The sequence below is a fragment of the Pezoporus flaviventris genome, unplaced genomic scaffold, assembly GCF_033815535.1.
Source record: "Pezoporus flaviventris isolate CSIRO_AGI_PZ_B2104156 unplaced genomic scaffold, CSIRO_AGI_Pfla_v1 ptg000129l, whole genome shotgun sequence".
Taxonomy (NCBI): Eukaryota; Metazoa; Chordata; class Aves; order Psittaciformes; family Psittacidae; genus Pezoporus; species Pezoporus flaviventris.
In genome coordinates this window covers 469,700-490,472 of record NW_026892677.1, presented here as the reverse complement: position 1 = coordinate 490,472, position 20,773 = coordinate 469,700, and the positions used below count along the sequence as shown (strand labels likewise).

At 44.0% G+C, this 20,773-nt stretch overlaps 1 protein-coding gene across 2 annotated transcripts in view; it reads left to right on the top strand.

Annotated features, from left to right (window-relative positions):
* The window catches only part of INPP5A (inositol polyphosphate-5-phosphatase A), a 213,101-nt gene that overhangs the window by 121,626 nt on the left and 70,702 nt on the right, over positions 1 to 20,773 (top strand). For both annotated transcript variants that reach the window (XM_061478615.1, XM_061478613.1), the window contains exons 8-9: positions 3,829 to 3,948; positions 18,913 to 18,997. In XM_061478615.1, the coding sequence (XP_061334599.1) occupies positions 3,829 to 3,948; positions 18,913 to 18,997 (205 nt within the window). The remainder of the gene's footprint in view (positions 1 to 3,828; positions 3,949 to 18,912; positions 18,998 to 20,773) is intronic.

Sequence of the window (20,773 nt, the reverse complement as noted above, 5' to 3'; positions counted from 1 at the left end):
CTGTGGTTGTTTCACTTCTTAGAATCCTAAGTTTGATTTGGAGGCCTGATGAGTGTTCTCACGGGCTGCCTGCCGAGTGTTGAGCAGTGCTCTTGCTGCTTTGCATTGGCATCTGTATTAGATTAAGCAAACAGCTTGTGAGAAACGAACAAGCAGCAGGTTTTCTCCCTTTGCAGACTCATGACCCACAGGCAGGCAGCTCTGGGAGAACGTAGGTTCCTGGTAATCTTTCCAGATACCTGTGACATGGCATGTGATTCCAGCAGAAGAGATCTGCAGAAGTGGGCATTTAGCACCAGTTGCTAATCTGGCCTTTGCTCCTATACCGTGACTTTTCCAGGCCCTGTCTCTCCTGTCCTCTTGGATTCCCTCTTTGCAGAAAAATAAAGTTAAGAATTTATTTGTAGGCCTTTCCAAGAAGAAGCAGCTCTTAGAGATAGATGTAAAGGAAATGTTCTCTTGCAGGTTGATATTACAAATGATAGTTCTTGGAAGGAGAGTGTAGTTGGCTGTTCCGATCGGATACTGTACTATGCTTATGGCTCCCAAGGGCACACTGGGAGATAGGAGAGAGGAGGCTCCCAGCTCTTTCTGTGAGCTGTGTGCGGTAGTTCTGCACCTGGAGTAGTCTGTGGTTATGATCCACATGGTCCAACGACATCTCAGATGTTCCTAAGGAGAAGTGAAAGGGGCAAGTTACTGTGAACCATTTCTGGAGCAGGAAAGTGAAATATTATGGCAAATACAGAGGGCTGGAAAATACACCTGCTCCGGGTGTAAGTGCACAGCGTGTCTGTCTGCAGTATGACGAGGGCTCAAACCCCGCCTGTGCATGTGCACGTCAGCAAAGTTCAGGCCATTTTCATACTCCTGACTTGTGATTGATGCATTTCTACATGTGGATAGTTAATAAAAATACAGGCAGGAGAGAATGCTCCTGTGTGAACCCTTGAGGGGGCTGTGAGTTTCCCTGCACATCATCACAGAGTGAACCTCGTGCCAAATCCAGAGAGGTTCCAACAGCCCCAAAGAGATTTCAGAGAACAGTCCCCTGTCCTCCTCTGTGATTCAGTGACCTGAGTCCCTCTATGCATCCAGGTTTGTCACCTCATTATTCTTCATTAGCTTATCTCTAGTGTGGATGAAGAACTAAAGAATCTTGGGGCACTCAGAGGTTTCATTTTAACAAAAAGTGAGAGTGCTACACAACCACGTGCACTTCATTTTGCCTTTGTTTTTGGTGTCTTGAATATAAGGGGGTGGCATTTATTTCTATTCCAGTAGTTCTTAGTGTTACGTGTTAGTAGGTGCATGGTAGTGCCCTGAATGCATTACGGTCTTCAATATTATTTACTTATATAGTTTATATTTGGTAGGGTGTGGACTAGAGAATACATTTATAAATGTAGGTACGGCATCACCCTGGGAGTGTTGGCAAGTACATCAGAAGCCCGAATCAGCAGTCAAAATTGGTTTGATATTTTAAAGGAAGCAAGATTGCAAGCTTACAGTCAGGGAAGTGCCAAGCATTGCACTTTGAGAGGAGAATTCAAATGCACAAACACACTATTGGGAGTAACTGACTCATACTATATAACCTACAGTGTAGAACAGGATCAAGGGAGGAGCTGTAGAATATGGCACATGATTACGTTAGTGAGTTGAGAATGGTGGGAGTGTTTCAGTAAGAGCTGGAAAGAGCCTCCTCTGCAGGCTGGTTGCTGGCTGTCTCTCCTGCAGAAAGGGCAGGAAGAAATCGGTGTCATTACTTGACAGGACAAGCAGTGTCGTGAGGGTTTGAACGTAAGGACAGGGAAGCTGTAGGCGGAAGGTAACACCGTGCCTGGAGGAGCAGCTCTCAGCTGACAAGTCTTGCTGTGGCCATCAGCCTTGCTTCCAGAAGTGTCAGACAGGAAAAGCAAGAACCCGCTCAGAGCAGCTGACATGGCTCCTTTGTCCTTGGAGCATGCCTGTGCTGCCAAGGGCAGGAACAGAACTGAAGCAGGCTTGGACAGAGAGCTTTAAACCAGCCCAGTATGACCACCCCTGTGTGCTGCCTAAAAATGTCACTGAGACTGGACTTGGTCAGTGCTGTGGCACTTTCATTTTGCCTCTATTCTTCCCATAATGTCCTTTCTTATTTAAGTGCTGGCAACTTTCATGGAATCATATAATCCCAGCCTGGTTTGTGTTGGAAGGGACCTCAAAGCTCCTCCAGCTCCAACCCCTGCCACGGGCAGGGACCCCTTCCACTAGAGCACCTTGCTCCAAGCCCCTGTGTCCAACCTGGCCTTGAACACTGCCAGGGATGGGGCAGCCACAGCTTCTCTGGGCACCCTGTGCCAGCGCCTCAGCACCCTCACAGGGAAGAGCTTCTGCCTTAGATCTAACCTGAACTTCCCCTGTTTAAAAGCAGTTTAAGGATATACATTTATACCCGAGACATTTTTTACCCTTGTCAGTCTAGTGTAATAGTTATTATCAGTGTTCATGGAATCTACCCAAAATGTATTTATTGAAACAGTAACCACAATTGTGCCCTCAAAGTCAAGTGCAGCAACTTCTATAACGTAACAATATTATGCATGTGGGAGCTGATGGGGCATCCCACTTTCTGCAGGTGCTCAGGCACCTCCTTTCCAAAATACAGTGTTGTTAGTGCTGTTCCCTAAGTATCCCTTTGGAGGTTCAGTCCCTCAGGGCAGGAATTGCTGCATGCACTGGTTGGTTTGAGGGGCTTTGTTAGGTGGATGTGGTGTCTCTAGGTGAAAAGAACATTCCATGTTTCTAGTTCCATTGTGACTCACCATGTCCCATCACCACATCACCAGAAGATGCAGAGCAGGTCTGTAGGACACAAGAAGCCAGGTATAAAGCAGAATACCAGTTTGGCTGTAACAACTGCACAGGTTGGATGTGCCCTGTCTTCCAGCAGTGGGAAACCAGAGCTCAAAGGACAGTTTGCCTTCCAGGTAACTCCCAGCCAGCGAGAAGTGACACCTCTGTTGTGATTAGCACAAGTGACAAAGGGAAACTCCTCCGTCGCGGCATGTTTATAGCAGAAAATTCCCTCTACATAAAGGTTTTCTGCCATGGAGAAAAGCAGGACTGTGATTTAAAACAGGGAGTGATTTAAGGTACAAGAATACATTTGCATACAGCTTCATTGTAAGGCCAGCAGCACTAATAGTGTTAAAAATACTGATACTAGCCAAAACCAGCCAAGTGCTGTGCAAGCCCTGCAAATGCCAGTCCTTGTGCCATGGGACTTACGCACTGATAGTGAATGTATGTTAGGATGTGGTTATAGATACCTATCACAGTGGGAAAACAGGGGATGCATGGTGATCGTAAGAAGACCTGCTCGAGCAGGTCCAGAGGACAGATGAGGAGTTGCAGTGATATGGTTTAACCTTTAATGTCAGTAAAATACTCCTGTCAATAGCTTTTCATTGTGTTTCTTGCAAAGCCACAGTTCTACTGTATAAACTTAAAGTCGTTTGCATGTTCAATTTTGGTTTGCGCATACTTTAGTGAGGGCACTGCTTGATTTCTGCCACCTGTAACTGACAAACAGCTTTTCCTTTTCGTGTGGTGCATGTTTCAGTGAAAGCCTCAATGCAGTCATCCCTGTCAATGAGCTGCTGTAAATTTGATGACAGTGTGTGATGATTTCCTGATGAAGAGAGCTTGATTTTATACCATCCATGTGAGGAAATACATGAGAGCGAATACCGTGTGTTGTTATATTGAATGCTTTGCTGATGCAACAAATGGTTTCTTTCTTTTATCCTGAATCATTTTATTTTTTTCCTTTTTTTGTCATAGTGCCTTTGACTTGGTAAACATTCATCTTTTCCATGACGCTTCCAATTTAATTGCTTGGGAAACAAGCCCATCGGTTTACTCAGGAATACGGCATAAGGCTCTTGGCTATGTACTTGATAGGTATGTATTAGCCTTTACTAGCCTCTTTCAAACTTCTCTGTTCATAAGCAGCATATAAAAGATTTTTTAAAAGGCACGCACATAAATGTAGAGGGTTTTATGCTGTGAACTGGAAATGGTCACTTCTGATGAGAGTTTTCTAGATGGTGCCAATTACAGATCACTTTATGCCTCTTACTCTGTTAAGCTAAATTACTGAGATTGGAGAATCAACCTGAAGTCACCAGAACTTGTAGAGTAGAAAGCAGGTTTGGTTTTTAAACGTGTTGGTTAGATGAGCTGCTCTATAGTCTGCGTGGAGTCTCGTAACACTGCCATGAAAGGCTGTTTTTCAGTTACAGAATAGGAGACTACAGCCTGTTGGAAGGGACCTCTCGAGTCTCTCGTTGATCCTCCTGCTCAGAGCGGGGCTGGCTTCAGCATCGGATCAGGATCAGTTCCAGGCTTACCCAGCCGAGCTTGGAGGAGCTCCCCGCACGGTGACCTGTAGTGTCTCTGGGCCACTCGTTCCTGGGTTTGACTGCCCTCATCGTGGAGCTTTTTCTCCCTGATATGCAGACAGGATTTCCCATTGCCCTCAACTTTGGCACGTGTCACTGGGAAGAGTCTGGCTCTGTCTTTTCTGTAACTATCAAATAGATGAAGCCGGCAAGAGAATGCTGCTGGAGCCTTTTCTTCTGTGAGCTGAGCAAATTCAGCTCTTCCACCCCTCCTCATAAGCCATGAGCTCCCCCCCAGCACTAAACCCTGTGCTGTTCATATCTCAGGCCTAGCTGGGTGCAGTAGGCAGCTAATCTTTTTCAAGCAGCAGCACAGTGTTTGTGTGCAGTCATCACTGTTATTAATAACATCTGTTACAGAGTTGATTCATCTGGTGGGTGGTACCATACAGGGGGTAGTCCCCCAAACACCCAACAATTTACAGCTGCTCTCATTAGCTGTTACAAAGCTTTTTCTTGAGCAAAAAAGTGTGGTTTCTGCATGGGTGCACGTGCTTTGGCAAAGTGAACAGGCATTTATTTCTCTTGAGGTACTGCTTGACTGCATGAGATATAGAGGTGGGAAGTGTCTCCTCAAAGCAGCCATGGCAAACACTGTAGATTTTAACTGGAAGAGGCTCTGAAATGTGGAATGGGCTATAAATACTTTTCAGTTACTTTCTGCCCAAGGTTCTATTTCTTTCTTTAAGTTTTATCTTCTTTAAGGCAGATACTTCAGCAGCAGAGGCTGCTTTCCCCACTCTGTCGGAAGAAGTGCTTTTCCTGTGCACCCCAGCAGAGGGCTGAGTAAGAATTCCTCACAAATAGGCTTTTATTTTCACTTGGGGGGGGGGGGGGGGGGGGGGGTGATACAAGGCTGAAGAGGAAAAATCCAGTGTGTCTGCTCTGATGTGGCTTGTAAAACCTGTTCAAAGCATCAGAAACCACTGGGGGCACTTGGGAGGTTTGCAGGCTGGTAGGATGCGGTCGTTTATGAAAGGTACCTCTAAAGGTCTTTATAAAAAGGGGACAGACACAGTAAGATCAAGATCTGCTCTCAGTGCAGTTTGAGAGCCACGTTTTCGGGTTCTGTCACACACAGCATGGGAGAGGCTTGGTTTTATCTCATTTTAACTCAGCTCCATTGGTCTCCTTTTCCTCTGCTTTGCATGAGGAGCTGCAGCAAACCTGTGTAAAGCTCCCATGTTATTTACTGCACACTTGTTTACAGCTTGCACTGTGCTTCAGGAGCTGGTGTGGGCTCTGGACCTCCCACGATGCCCAGGCGAGGGTAAGGTAGCAGGACGGTGGTATTAGTGTCAGCTCTGGGTCAGAGATGTCAGGATGGTCTATCATTAAAATGTGACACTGCCAAAACCTGCCCCAGCTCCCCTGTTCTCGGGGCTCTGGTTGCACAACGCTCCTGTGAGCTGGCATTCAGTGCAATTGTGCATTGGGAGGGAGCAGCCAGCCGCAGATCCGGACCTCCGCAGCGCGGTGATGGGCTGCCTGCCACAAAAGGGGAGTTCTGTACGAGCAGTGAATAATGGGAACCCCCTTTCATCGGCAGTGCTAACCTTTTGGCAGCCACCAGCAAACTCTATTCTGATCCCCTGATTGGGGAGGACAATACACTGGAGCTTGCTCTGAATGAATGCTGCCACCAACAGTGTCCCCATTCAGAGGGTTTTGGGAACCATCTTTGACCATTGTCTGCTATCACCCCTTCAGACAGTAGGAAAAGGGAAAGTGAGAGCGTCTATAGGGGGAAAGTACTTCTTTTCTTGGCTTTAATCTCTCTTTAAAGCTTCATAGATCTACATTTCCAGCTGAGCTACTGGAACTATGCAGTGTCAGATAAATACAGAAGAGAGAGGTTTCAAGCTGAGCTTTTAAATCCCCTTATCTGCATGAACTAATAATGCAGATTTAGTGCTGTTAAAAACAGAGACTGATAAGTCTTTTCCTTTAAAGCCTTTAAACTTCTAAAGAGCATTTAACAGCAATGCAGTTCAAACCCAATGAACAATACTGAGAAGGAAAACAGTTTAATGAGCTAAACCTTCACTGAATGAAGCAGAAACACCTTCTCACAGTTGGTTTGGGTCACTGTGAGAGCAAAGGAAAGCACAATCCTGCTCCCGCATCTTCATAAACATGAGTTTAGAGCAGCCTTGTAATGTCTGGTAAAAGCCATCACAGGAGTTTGGAGCACAGAAGAGAAAAGAGTTTGCAAACAAAGCTCAAATGAATTAGTTTCACTGTTAAAGTGACCGGGGAAGTTGGTTTCCCCAAAGTTATTGTAATTCTGAGGTTTTAACACAGGAGCTGTGCAGCATCCCTGAGTTACTGCGAGGGACAGGGCTGGGGGCACAAGGAAGAAGTGGCAAGTGAACGATTTCAGTTTGCCACTAAAAGTCTTCTCCTGAGGGAGTCTGTTCATAATCATGGAGTAGAAAGGCTTGCTCGGACAGTGGTGTTCTGAAGTGGTTTAGCTTTAATAATGTTAAAAACGAATTACAGAGTGAGAAGAGTACATGCAGCTGGCTCGTGTGCACTGCGCCAGGCTGGTTTCAGCATTTGCCATTGAACAAGTGTGAAGAAAATGTTGTGTTGGATAGACACTTTAAAGACTAAGAGAGCTGGAATTACACTGGGGTGAGGCAAATGCCTGGGTATTTACAAACACATACACAGTGTATACAGTACAGAACTGGTGTGTGTGAGGAGTCTTGGTCAATGCTAATATAAACCAGAAGTTAATTACCAGAAGGCAGTTATGTTGTTCCAGATAAGCATAGATACAGCCACAGCTGAACTTGCTTTACAAATGAGAGTAAGAACACCTGCTTTATGTTTTGTGGGGCAAAAAAAATCTTCCAGGCCCAATTTGGGTAATTCCCACCTGCAGTTATCTCTGTTTCCATAATACTTGGGGATTATATTTTCTAAAGTCGGAGGGTTTAAGCTATACACAAGGAGATGTCATTTACATTTTACTTTAGTCTTTCTTGACCTGCTGTAATTGATGCTTGTGCATGTGTCATATTAATTAATCATATTGGCCTATTGGTCATGTCCTTTAGACCCTTGCTGGGGAAAAGTGTCCCCTGAATTAGCAGCCTGGCCAGGGACTGAGCTGAAGCTGTAGCCCGGGGTCCTTTAAAAGTATGAGGAGCGCGTTTGCAAAGGGCAGGACGTGAGATGTGAGCATGATACAGCAAGTCCTGCTGTGCAGCCATTTAAACTTCCTGAAATTATCTGGAGCATTCGGATCCATAAAATGAATGTGTTTTTTTTTTCAAGAAAGTGACAGTGCTCTTCTGTTTCCCTATTGAAATGTTCCCTGGCCTAGTTCAACAGAAACATTTTTACATTACAACTGTGAAATCTTGGCATAAAGCTCCCCTTTGTGCCCTTCATTATTTTCTCACAAATATAGTCCATTGTCACATAGCTGAAGTTAATTTGATCAACATTGGGACATTTAACTTTTATGTCCGGTCAAAGGAGCTGTTTCATGCTCGTTTTGGGTATTCAAAAGAAATGATTGCCAGAAAAATAATGTTACTATTAACAATTCAGAGCAATTAGTTTCCCAGGGAGAGGCGATGTGATGCACCGGCTCCACACAACTATTCTTTGTCATTTTATGGATGCTCATCAGTCAACTGTCACATCTTCTCAAAGACCCCTCCAATCTAAATGTTTCTCTTTGGGCTTTTCCCAGAACTAGCAGCTGAATGAGCAAAAGAAAAGCCACTTAGTTTCTAGGCAAAGGAAAACTTCACTCCAAAGATCTGGGTCATTTGAGAAGATCCTCGGAGCAGCTCCTCTGGGGGCATTTTATTTTTGGTACTTTGTTTTTTGCAGCAGTGGCTTTAACTCCAGTCATGCACCTCGGAACGGTTAGAGGAATTTCTGTGTATTCAGATAGAATGCGCAAATAAACCTTCCACCCAGATGTCTGCTAACAAAGGTTTAAAACCCTAGACCACATTCAAAAAGACAGCTTTTCATTAAACACCCTGAGGCTCATCTCATTCATATTCACTAACATTCCCCCCCCCCCCCAACTAAGGTTAAGTGCTCTCAAAATTAGCCTGTTTGTATAATATGCTCTTTAAAGAGTAAATCCAGCAAAATTGTCTTGTTACTCTCAACCTGTCAAATAACAGTCACAGATGCTTTTTTCTTTGCTTCGTGTTCTTCTCCTGGCTCGAGCTTCTGCATGTCTGGTGCAGTTGTCCCCGACTCTACTCCTGTGTCCTTTGGTCACAGAAACATTCTGAATTTGAATTAGGTGTATTTTTAGCAGAAAGATCATTTTGTACTCATTTGCATTGTAGCAGAAAATACATGGTTATAATGTTAAGGACACAAGGAATGATGATTTCTGACTGTTGCAGTCAGTAATTTTGCCTTTATTCTGTTGTTTTCAGCATTTGGGCCTTTTTTATTATTTATTTTTCATTTTGGCATTGATTAATAACTAAACAGGTGAATACTACATTTGCAGCATTTAATATTCAGATTTTAAATTAAAGACCTCAGTTTTCTTCTCTCATGATAACAAGAAACCTGTGCAAGAGGTATCAGGTTTGGAAGCAATGGCTGAAAAGCCAGCGGTCTAAAATCCAGAACCTTTAAGAGCTTGCAGGTGCCACACAGAAAGGTGTCACTTAAAAAATACTATGGCTACACGAAGTCACTCTTCGCATTGCCAATGGGAATAGAACTGTGGCTCTTCCAGGAGAAACGGTGACATAAAAGCTCTGTGGGTTCCCGAGGGGTTTCCAGCAGTTGTCACAAAGCAAGCTCATGGCCCTGCATTGTAGTGATGAGAGATCCCGAGTCTGCCAGGAGCTGGAAATGCTTTTGGCAGCACTGAACCTCCTCCTCATCCTTCCTTAGGGTTTTACTTGTCCCTACCTTCTTTCCAGTAATAGCTTGTCCTGGAGCTGCTTCAGTTGGCTCCTGTGTCGTTCAGGTAGAACATAACTGATGTAACTACAGCCTAGATTGGGTGTACTGTAAAAAATACCACTCCTGGAAGAATTTGTGTAATCAAACAGAGACAACTGAAGGAAAGAGAGAATTCCTCTTGAAAAAGAAATGGCTCTAAATCACTTGTTGCCTGCTTGATGTCTCTCTGAAAGCAGCTTTATAGAAGAACTTGCAGAGTGCATCACGTTCTCATTGAGTTACATTTCTCCTTTTACTGTAATTTGTTCCTCAGAGAGTCTGGAGCTAGATAAAGAGCAGTCATTAGTGTCTAGCTAAAGGTGACACTCACATCGGCATTCATTGTGGTTTGTGTCTTTTGAAATGTTCTCTCGTATGGCCGTATCATCTTCCAAGATAGCTGTGATTCAGTTAAGAAGAATCTATATGGGCTGTTGATCCAATTCTTATTCATTTGCAGAGAAATGAAAATAAATTGCTATTGTGATTTTATTTACAGTGCTTGCTGTAGGATGATGCTATGAGCTGATAGTTATAAAATGGAGAAATGGCTGAAAGCTCCATTCTGCTTCATTTGAGCTTATGGGGCACTATGTGAATAACCATATCCCAGCATTTGCAGTCCCATAGGAAGGTAGGAGGTTGTTGGCTCTGGGTCTTGGATTCATGTCCTGGAAAGACACATATTCTCCCGAGCAGGTAAATAAACAGATGCGAGTTGCATGATTTTAGCCTCTTGTCCAAGTGCTGAGGTAGTTGTAGATGGACTTGGCAGATGTTCTTCGTGATCTGACCAGTAAATAGCTGTAACTGCCTTGGCTTCTATGAAAGCTACTTTCTCATTCCCTTGATGTAGGGTTGAAGATGCAGCTCAGATGATTCAGTTCTCACTCCTGTATCTCTGTGTCCACCAGAATTGTCTTTACTCAAACCTAAAGTTGACAGCTTTCATTTTTTAACCGCTGTGCTCTGTTGAAAGAGGGGGGGTTTCTCTTCTCTTTAGCACTTCAGATGTTTCTCCCATGTCACCCCTTTTTGTTTCCTCTCTCAGCTCAGTAGTTCACTGCTATTTTCAAAGGGATAAATGCTTAAGATAAGGAAAGCCAGGCTGGATGGGGATTGGAGCAAGCTGCTCTAGCGGAAGATGTCCCTGCCCGTGGCAGCCTTGGAACTGGATGAGCTTTAAGGTCCTTTCTAACCCAAACCAGTCTGTGATCCTCTGTGGTTCTAACAATTAAGTATGTGAAATTTGTTGCTAGCTTTTCTCAATGTCAAGCATTTTTCAATCCTTTGAGTGAAGCCTTTCTGTGTTCCCAGCAGTCTTTGTTACCCCTTTCTCAAAGTGGTTGCAGTGCTAGCTGCACTTTTAGTGCACTTTTTTAGTGCTATCTGCTAAGTGAACTCAGGAGTTCTGTTTTCCTCCCCACATCCAAGCCCTGCAGAACAGTAAGCAAGAATTGCAACGTCTTGGTCTTCATGCAAGTTAACATACAGCAGTTACCTGCTGCCTGCTTGTGACCGAGTGTCACCAGCACTGAGGATTTCCAGAAGTTATGTGGAAGGATTTTAATCTTCCATCATAAAGGAAGACTGAAAAAGACGTGCAGTTTTTCTGGTTTCTTTTTGTTGTTTTCTCTTGCATCAGATGAAGAGCAAGAAAATGTAACACACCACCAGTGCCGTAGCGTTGTGTTCTCCTGTAGCAAAATTGACAAGGACTTACATCATTATACATGGCTGCTATTTCATTAGGCGAATGTCAGTGTCAGGTAAGATCATGGGTTTGTCAATATAATGAAAATACCAGTCAAGTGAGGAAAAAGTCACAATTTTCCAGCTCTAAAAATTGATTTTTATTGCTCTTCTTGTAATCCTTTCTTTGGATTAAGTATTTATTATTGATGTGGTCTTTCTTTTAATCTTAATAGCTGCTGACATTGTAATTAATTAAAAAATACAACATTTTTGCCCAAATGGCACTATATTGAAATTAAAAGTGAACATCACATATTAGTTAAACAGCCCTGGCAAATGTCTTGAGTGCTAAGATGATTGCCTAAGCTTCTTGACAGTTCCCTTCATCTTGCTGTATCCTGCGTGACCTTTTGAGATGTTTTGGTGTTATGAATAGGTTTTAGCTATTATATCAGAAAGAACAGGGCACAAAAATATGATAAACTTTATCTTTTTAATGGCAGCACTACGACACCTTGGGCATGCCAATGAAGGCACTTATGTTGTGGCTTTTGAGGCATACTTTGATGGTCACCAGATAATTCCCATTCAGAACTAATGGGGATTTTTCTGGATTTTGTCTCTAAATGGTGGGAGCTGAGCACTGACTGCGCTGCAAAGGGATGGCAGGGTTCTGTCTCAAAAACTTCTCTAAAACCTCTGCTGGAGGTGGATTCCCTACGGGACCAGTTCTTGAGGTGCAGGTTGCAAGCTGATCTCTGTGACTAAAGCCTATCAAGGAAAAGCCACAAGGGTAGAAACAGCAGGAACCTGAGAGGCCACACATCAATCCTGTGTTCTGTATAAGCCAAAACCTAACATTTGCATTCTATTGACCATAGAATCCCAGCCTGGTTTGAGTTGGAAGGGACCTCAAAGCTCCTCCAGCTCCAACCCCTGCCATGGGCAGGGACACCTCCCACTAGAGCACCTTGCTCCAAGCCCCTGTGTCCAACCTGGCCTTGAGCACTGCCAGGGATGGGGCAGCCACAGCTTCTCTGGGCACCCTGTGCCAGCACCTCAGCACCCTCACAGGGAAGAGCTTCTGCCTAAGAGCTCATCTCAGTCTCCCCTCTGGCAGGTTCAAGCGATTCCCCCTTGGCCTGTCCCTACAGGTCCTTGTCCCAAGCCCCTCTCCAGCTTTCCTGCTGCCCCTTTAGGCACTGGAGCTGCTCTCAGGTCTCCCCTTCAGGAGCCTTCTCTTCTCCAGGCTGCCCCAGCCCAGCTCTCTCAGCCTGGCTCCAGAGCAGAGCTGCTCCAGCCCTCGCAGCAGCTCCATGGCCTCCTCTGGCCTCGCTCCAGCAGGTCCCAGAACTGATCCTCAGTTCCTCATCGTGGCTGTGGCAGAAGACAGGTTTCACTGTCGCCATTCCTTCGCTTTCCACCAGAAGTCACTGCAGGAGTTGTTGCTGCCTCTGGCTTTAGAGATAAAGAAAGTGTGTTTAACCTCCTTATCCGCAGGTCACCTGCCACCTCCATACTAGCTCTTGGCTCCCACTGACAGGATGGTCAAGTCACTTTCTGCCACCGCACCGGTAGCCTCATGGTGACACTGCCGGTGCTGCACGGTGACTGTCCGCACACAGCAAGGTGCCAGTGGCTGGCTCGGGTGCGGTGGTCCCTGGGCACCTCACCATCAGCTGGCGTGTGAAAAGGTTTGAGCATGCCGGGCAGACACAGGGGCAGCGTGGCCTTTCCTGGACTGAGATCAAAGCAGAACCTGTTGTGAACGCTCTGCTGTGGACAGCAGCAAGTCGGGTTCGCACTTTAACCTGGGAGGGGATTGCCACACCGAGACCGAGCTGCCTCTCCTCACCATAGTTAGTTGTGATTTTCATCCTCCCTTACTTAGGAAAGAGCATTTTATATAGGCAGTAGTTCATTGTAAGAGCAGCTTTTGTACCCTTAATGCCTCTGCCTGGGTTGTGTGCAAAAATAAAGGGATGGTGGAAAGGGAATACCTTGCCCCAGGAGTTGTGTGAGAAATAGGGAAGCGCTCATGTTAGCGAGTATCCAGCTTAAACACATTTAGTTATTATAAAAATTTGCTCACTGAATACAATATGGCCTGACCTCTGGATTGTTTCTTCCCAAACAACGTGACAGCGTCCCTCCTTCCGCTGCATTCAGCCCGCCGGGCCAAGCTGCAGGGCTGCCTTTGGTTTTGTTATGTTATTGTTGTGCCTAAAAAAAACACAACAAAAACCCCCCTCGAGCCCCTCTTTTCAGCGGTGTCAAGTGAGGATGAATTGGCCAGGGAGGCATGTTTATAGACTGTGTGAAGAACTTTGTCTTTGTGTGGGAATGCTGGTGACACTGGTATGGCTTGCCTGAATGAACTGCGATGACGCGGGTAATAAGGTGTCCTGCTGAGCGCCGCAGCAGCCTTTCTCAGACCTCCCACTTAATGCCATTCAGCTCCAGCTCAGTGTAGCTAATTTTTCCCATTCCCTCAATTCTTTAGACCTCCTTACAAACAGAAAAGTCAACTTTCACACCGAGGAGAAGATAAGTGCTTTAGGAAATAATCGTGTAAACAGAATGTTACCTTCTGACCTGATGCTGATACCTTGGTCTGGGACAAAACCCAGCTGGCTATTGCATTAGACATGGCTATTAAAGGAATAATGCTGCTGATCCTCCTTACAAAGTGCCCTGAGAAATGGTTTAGCCAAATCACAGTGCCTCTTGTCACACTGAATCATGTTCAGCTGCTCTCCTCCATGACCAAACTGCTGATACTTAGCAGCTTCCTTGTCACCTCCTTTCTTGCACCAGTATGGGGGGGTAAGTATGAAAGCAGGGGAAAGTCAGTTATGTTTCTCATCGCCCTGTTGTTTTCTGGCTGAATTTCAGTGCTTTGAAGCATATATACAGTACCCCATATAGCTTTTATAAAAGAGGGTGCATTTCGTAAAGTAACTTCAGTTGTAACTACTGTAATGAGTATTTTAAATTACAAAAGGATTTCAGTCATACCAATAATGTGGAATTGTTCATTTTAAGATTGCACTAAGCAATTCCTATTGGTGTTCTGTGCAGAGGCTGAAATTAATAACTAGACCCAGATTTCCAGTAGTATCAAGGAGAAGAGGAACCTCTGCCTCTTGTTTTATTTAGTCTTGGTCAGAATATGGCATCCAGATCCAAATGGCTTTGAAGAAACTTACCCTTCACAGTGGGTTTAGCTGATGCTGCATCCAGACCGGGAGGTCTGCCTTTATGTCAAAACCTGTGACATATCCTGGGCTCCAAGACCAAACCTGAGCATTTGATTATCCTGTGGTGTGTGTTTGACTTCTCTCAAGGTTGCTTTTTGTGCAGGTTGGCCCCGGCTCTGAGCTAGGGACTATTCACTGTGGCCGGCTAGGCTAGCTTAAGGTACAGCACTTCAGTGACATCGCTCAGGGGGGTTCAGAGGCTCCTTGGAATTCTCCTGGTGCCCCCAGGATTACAGACAGATTTTGTCACAGGTCTTTGGGAAAATGCATTAGGATTTCCATGCTGAACAGCTGGGATGAGTGGAGGTTGCTCTGCTGGAATTCTCACTGGTACAGCAGAGCACCCCCAGTGCAGACAGAGCAACTTTTATCTGGGCTTGCAAAGCAGTGGCTGATGTCCCCTGTGAGTCACCTGCAGTTATGAGACCAAAATAAGAACTAAACATATTTATTTTGCAGCAAAGAAATTGCTGTAATTTAACATGAATTTGCACCCTTACCAGTGAAGTTTACTCCTTAAAAAAATACATGAACCATGGATCTGACTCCTCAAAACATTTCAGCATGTCATCAACGTTAACTGTAAGCCTCATTTGAAAGCTGCTACTGCTGGAGAGTTTCCTTCTTTCACTGCCCTGTCATGTCTATACAACTATTTCTAGCTATTCTATTTCCAGAACTGTGTGGGGTCTGCCTCTTCTCAAAATACAACAGAACTTGGAAACAAGCAGAGAATAACCCAACTCATCCAGAAGTCTTTCAGTGCAGAGCCAGCAGTTAAAGATGTAGAATTAGTTTGAAACTGGCAAAATAGCACATGTAATCACAGAATCCTAAGGGTTGGAAGGGACCTCAAAAGATCATCTAGTCCAACCCCCCTGCAAAAGCAGGGGAACCTAGAGTACATGTAATGTTCTCCAAGTATGAAGAGTCTGATACTATTGTCAAGGATGCCTTCTGCAATTAAAAGCTCTGTGTCTGGGGAACTAGAAGAAGAGAAATCATCTATAGCATTTATATTTGTGGGCTTTAAAGTTTAGCAAGGTCACCAACAAAGCCACTCTAAGTGTGCTTTTCTTCCAGTGGTCCTTATTTGCCATAATGAACTTGTTACTTTGATTTCCAAAAGGCACAGAAGTAAGAGATACTTCTTTGGTATGTTCTAAGTGCAAATAAACTCTTTTCTCATAAGCGATACCTTCTGGAGCAAGAACAAAGGATCAGAAGAGTGAAGGTGTTCTTCCAGCTTTTTCCAAGGGAATACTTCTTTTTCTGGGAAGGAAGGGCTGTCATCTGTTTGAAAAGTTTACTGTTTTATTTGCACTGCATTGAACCCATCCTGCTTGCCTGTCACCTCTCGATGGCCCTGCAGAGCTCACAGCTGGCAGCACTAGTCACGGCACTGTTGATCTCTTGTTTGCTCTGGTGTATGGGGTTGCGGAAGTGTTTTGTAGCATCTCCACAGGCATGAAACTTTTGTCCAAGTCACCTTTTTGTCACAAGCCATTTAGAAAAGTTGTAGAGGAAAGAGCAGAGGCTAGAATTGTGCTGGAGCTCTTCAGGGTCATCTGGTAGTCAGCAAGTGCAGGGGAAAGGAAATGGCACTGGGTTCTGCCACTAAAACCGTGAGATTAATGCTGGTGACATAGATGGCTGCTTGCTTTCTATGTGATTCAGATTTATCACTCCATTGACTGATTCATGGCAACATTTTTTAAAGGCTTATTTGATTCATGGTTAGAGGAAGGGTATTGTTATAGAAACAAATAGCAAAGTAGGGCAGCAGAGTTTGGAGCCTTCCCAGGTGATTTGCAAGCACTCGTGGGAAGAAATTGTCTTCCACTTTCTTACGTACTTGTACATGTGATGAACTGAATGTGTTTGCGACTTAGAAGGTGGAGACTAAGGGAATGAAAGGAACACTTGGGTTTAGCTCTTGCTCCTCTCCCAGCACCCTCACTGCATGTGCCAGTACTGACGATGCTCTGCAGGGCTCGGTTCCAGCACCGGCTGTTTTCCCACATGCTCCTGGGGCAGGGAATATTGCTGTACTCTTCTGTATTGCCATCCCCTGTGCTGACTTGGGGTTTGATTCTAAAAGCACAATCCATAAGATTGGTTCTTGTGCCATTGATTCAGTGCAGTTGTAGGCACTGGTGAGTGTTTCAGAACAGAGCTATCAGAGCACCACTGCTGAAATAATTCTAAGGTTTGGGAACTCTTGAACTGATGGTAAGTTCCAATGGAAAGTACAGTGTGTTACATACATGTATTGAGTCATTTAAAGCATATTTTATTTTTAGGTATCCCAGATCATTTAATAAGTACATAATTCGTACATTCCTGCTGTACCATTGATAATTTCAGCATACACCTAAACTTCAGCACCCATGAAAAGGAGATAGTCAGAAGCCACTTAAAGCATCTTTCTTGAGAAGCTAAGTTTGGACTATTGTACTTCAGTCTGTCATGAGAAACTCTTCCTAAAATGTCCAACATGACAAACTACAAGGGGAGCAGCTGGTTAAAATTATCGGTTTGAAAGCTGGCATTGATCTGTACGCAAATCACGTTTAAATGGGGTAATGTGCAAGACTATGAAATGACTGAATTTTAATGAATTGATCAGCAGCAGACTAATGAGCTGGTTGGATCATCAGTTAGGAGACATTTTACCTGGCTATTTTTGGAATAGTCTGTTTATTTGGAAAATCCATCTTTGCATAATACAATCACAGGCATCATTCTCATAATACCAATTTGTTTTAAGAGGCCTTCTCTAGACCTTGATGTCATTCCTGCAATATCTGTCATTTCTTTGTCAGCAGTAAATGGCAATGAGCAAAGCCAGAAGTAAGAAATGAATCAGGAAAGTTGGCAAAGCAAAATCGTTTTTTCTTATGTGGAAGTTGCATCTCAGATTTTGCAATGATAGTGTTAGCAAATTGAGGTAATGTAAATGGTTTAACTTTTAAGTTCTCATTTTCCTTTAAAGTGCCATGAGAGCACTAATCAAACTAATGTTATGTACAGGTCAAGAGTGGCAGGTTGTTCTCGGGGCTTGCTGGGAGCTGACAGTAGGCAGTATTTATTAACAGTACCTGCAATAATTTGTCAACTGAATGGAGGATTTGGAGATCTTCACACCAGCAAAGGATAAGTCTTTGCAGAGATATTGCTTCAGATGATCACTGCCTTAGGTCCACTTAATTTTTTGATAGATTAATATTCCAAAGCAATTGATGACTGTTGACTAAGAATGGGAGAGTATTTTAAGAGGAGCAGCAGTATTTCACTGTAAGTCCAATGTTGTATCTTTCTTTACAGCTTGGAAAAGTCTAAATGGATGTAATGTGTTAAAACTTTTGAAGCTATTTGCCTCCTTGCTGGTCAGTGTTGTGCCAGAAGCCTACTTATTGTGTGTGACTTTATAATCTTGCACCTATCTATACAGATCCCTGCCTCTGGGTCTGCGGGGGCTCCTTATGTCATAACGCTTCCATATTTATATACTCCAGAGTGCACACAGTGCATTTGTTCCTTATCTCTTCTGTATTGTACACCTAGTGTACCTTGCAGTTTTGTGGGTGTTTTGTCTGTGTATATGCTCTGTAGCTGTCCCATTTCAGGTCTTTCATACCTTCCTGGTATGAAATGAATGCTGTTGATTCCTGTGGTGAAATGAAGTGTGAATCGGTGGATTTCCAAAAGCCAAGATTTCTGGAAGTGTGTAAAATTGCACATGGTTAGGAGTACCAGACAATTGTTGTTAATCATAGATAAGTACTAATACAATAACAGTTGTTACTATTGAACCGTTAATACAAGATTTGCAAGATGAACAGTAATGCCTTAGCTCCCTGCTTGGTACTGAGCAAAGGCTTGAGGAAAAAAGTCAATCTTCACATCTGAAAAGATCACCTTTTAGGTGTAGCTACAGTCCCAGTAGGATCTGCTTTGAACAAAACAGAGAACTGTCAGAGAACTGCAACTGAGCCAGGGGAAACCTCATAGATGAGCCTCCACCAGCTGTGACCATTGATGTACAGCCCCAACATGTCATTTGTCATGCAGGCCTTGGAGTACTAGCAAACACTGGCAAATATTATGATCACAATCTTACTGGGAAGTAAACTCAAACATTGACATAATCTGAACTCACCACTACTTGGGGGTTTCTAATTTTTAGCTGCACAGCCTAAAGCCACATAACTTAAACTCCCAAAGCTGTGGAGTACCTCTGTGATGCCCTCAAGATCTCTGTGATGCCCAGGTGCTGCCTCTGCATCATTTGTGCTAACTGCTGCAAAGTTGCTTTCCTCCACATTGCTCTTTCAGCCAGACGGGAAATGAAATGTGTTATTTTACTGAGGTTTTAGATAGAATAGCCTAAGCAAAGAGAATCAGCCCAGAAACAGGGTTAGTGTATTGTTCCAGTACTAACGGTAGGTTTGATCTTTCCAGTAGCTATTTCTGAGCTGTGCTTAGAGACAACGCGTGTGTCTGTGCGCACCCTCACATCCATGTGCAGCTGAATGACACAACTGTTTCGTTTTTTTTTCCAGAATTATAGATCAGCGGTTTGAGAAAGTTTCGTATTTTGTCTTTGGAGATTTCAACTTCAGACTGGACGCCAAAGCAGTCGTAGAGGTAAGACTTTCCTAATGCTTCTCTTGTGGACCCTACCAGCTCTTATTTATCAAGTATTTTTTTCCTATGGAAAAGCGACTTAACAGACTAATCTTAATCTTGACATTAGACTTGGCTAAGAATACCTTTAACAGGAACATGTGACAGGTAACTAAGGATCACTGTTGGGAACCTGCTGGAGCAGTTAAGGGATCACAGCTGGCACGCTGCGTTCCTTCTCAGTGGGCATGCGTAAAGGGAATTTGGGCCATAGGTGCAGAGTCCATGTCACCTGTGCATGGTCCTGTGTGTGGAAAGGAGACCATGTGCGGACCATCTAAGGTGAGACCTGGAGGTTTCACAGTGCATGCAGGAGCTTCTTCCTTCAGAGGCATTCAGATCTCTTATTCGAGATCTCTTTGGGCTCCAGCACAGGGGACCACATTTCTGTTGTATGTTTGTGACTTCTGGCATATGTTTGTAACTCACAGTGAGCATCACAGTCCTTTACTGCCAGCAGAGTAAGTGCTGGTTTATATTTCTACTCTGTAGGGGGAAAAAGAGAAACATTTCCTAGCTGTCTATGATAGAACTCCACACTCTAAAAATACCAGCAGGCATTTGTGCAAACCTTTGTGACAGTAGCCTTTGGTGTGGAAGGGTGACTGGAAGATTTGTATGAAGCCAGAGAGAATGAAGTAAACCTTTATCATGGGTTGAGCTTACCTTGACTGTACTGCTGAGGCTTAGCCCTAGGTAACACGGGGTCAGAATGATGTCCAGGTTGAAAACAGATTTAATCTCATGGTTTCCCCACTTGAATTCTAGGGATACTGTAACATCTTTTTGGTGTCCTTGAAGGTAGGTATGTATCTTCTGAACCAAAGCTTTTACTTTGTAAAACAAGCAGTGGGAAGTAGGTGCCCTGGTGTGAAAGGCTGATTAACCCTCCTATGGCTGCAGTGCAGTTCTCATCCTTTACGAGACAACTAGTCCTGCTGAACAACAGGAGTTTGATGTTACAGCACTGCCTCTGCAGCTATAACTTCCTTCTAGGAATCCTTTATCCATTGTAGTAATTTAACCAACAAACTTAAGGCATAACTGAAATGAAATCCAAGTCACTGATTCTGAGTATAGAGCTTCATCTTTATATGTTAAGGACAAAATCCTGCTGTGCTGCACTGTGGTTGCCGGTGTTATCAGCAGTGTTTATAGGTTGTTCTTGAAATACTGTGCCTGTTTGGTTTTTATGCACCAGTAGTGCAATGGTATTACTGAGAAGGCTCCTGTCTGAGCACACCTCTCTCAGTCATGCTGCAGCAGAGTTATCTCCTGCACCCAGTACTGGTGAAGGGTGCTGTAAGTTTCTTCTAACTTACCAACTGCCTCGCAGGCTGCAGGGCTGAATGCAGAGGATGCTTTATTGCCAGTAGATTAAGATTCCTCCATTTGTATCTGTGAGTTTCAAAGTGATCCACTTCTAACAAAATAGCATCACTAACCACAGGTGATGCACACAGAATAAGCTGCACAACAGGTAGTAAGAGTTCAAGTGACTCTTGGTCCTGACATGGCCCTTTTTGCCTGTGAATGCTTTACCAGCATCAGTTAATGCGGTTGTGTTGAGCATGCGAGCAGTGATTTGAAGATGAATCAGATTTGTTTACCCATTCTTCCTAAATCTGATACATGTATGTATCAGATGCGAGTGTAAAAAGCATTGGGATAGTACATCTTTCCTGTTGCTTTGAAAAGCAACAGGAAAGATGTTCCTGTTCATTAACCAGAACTATA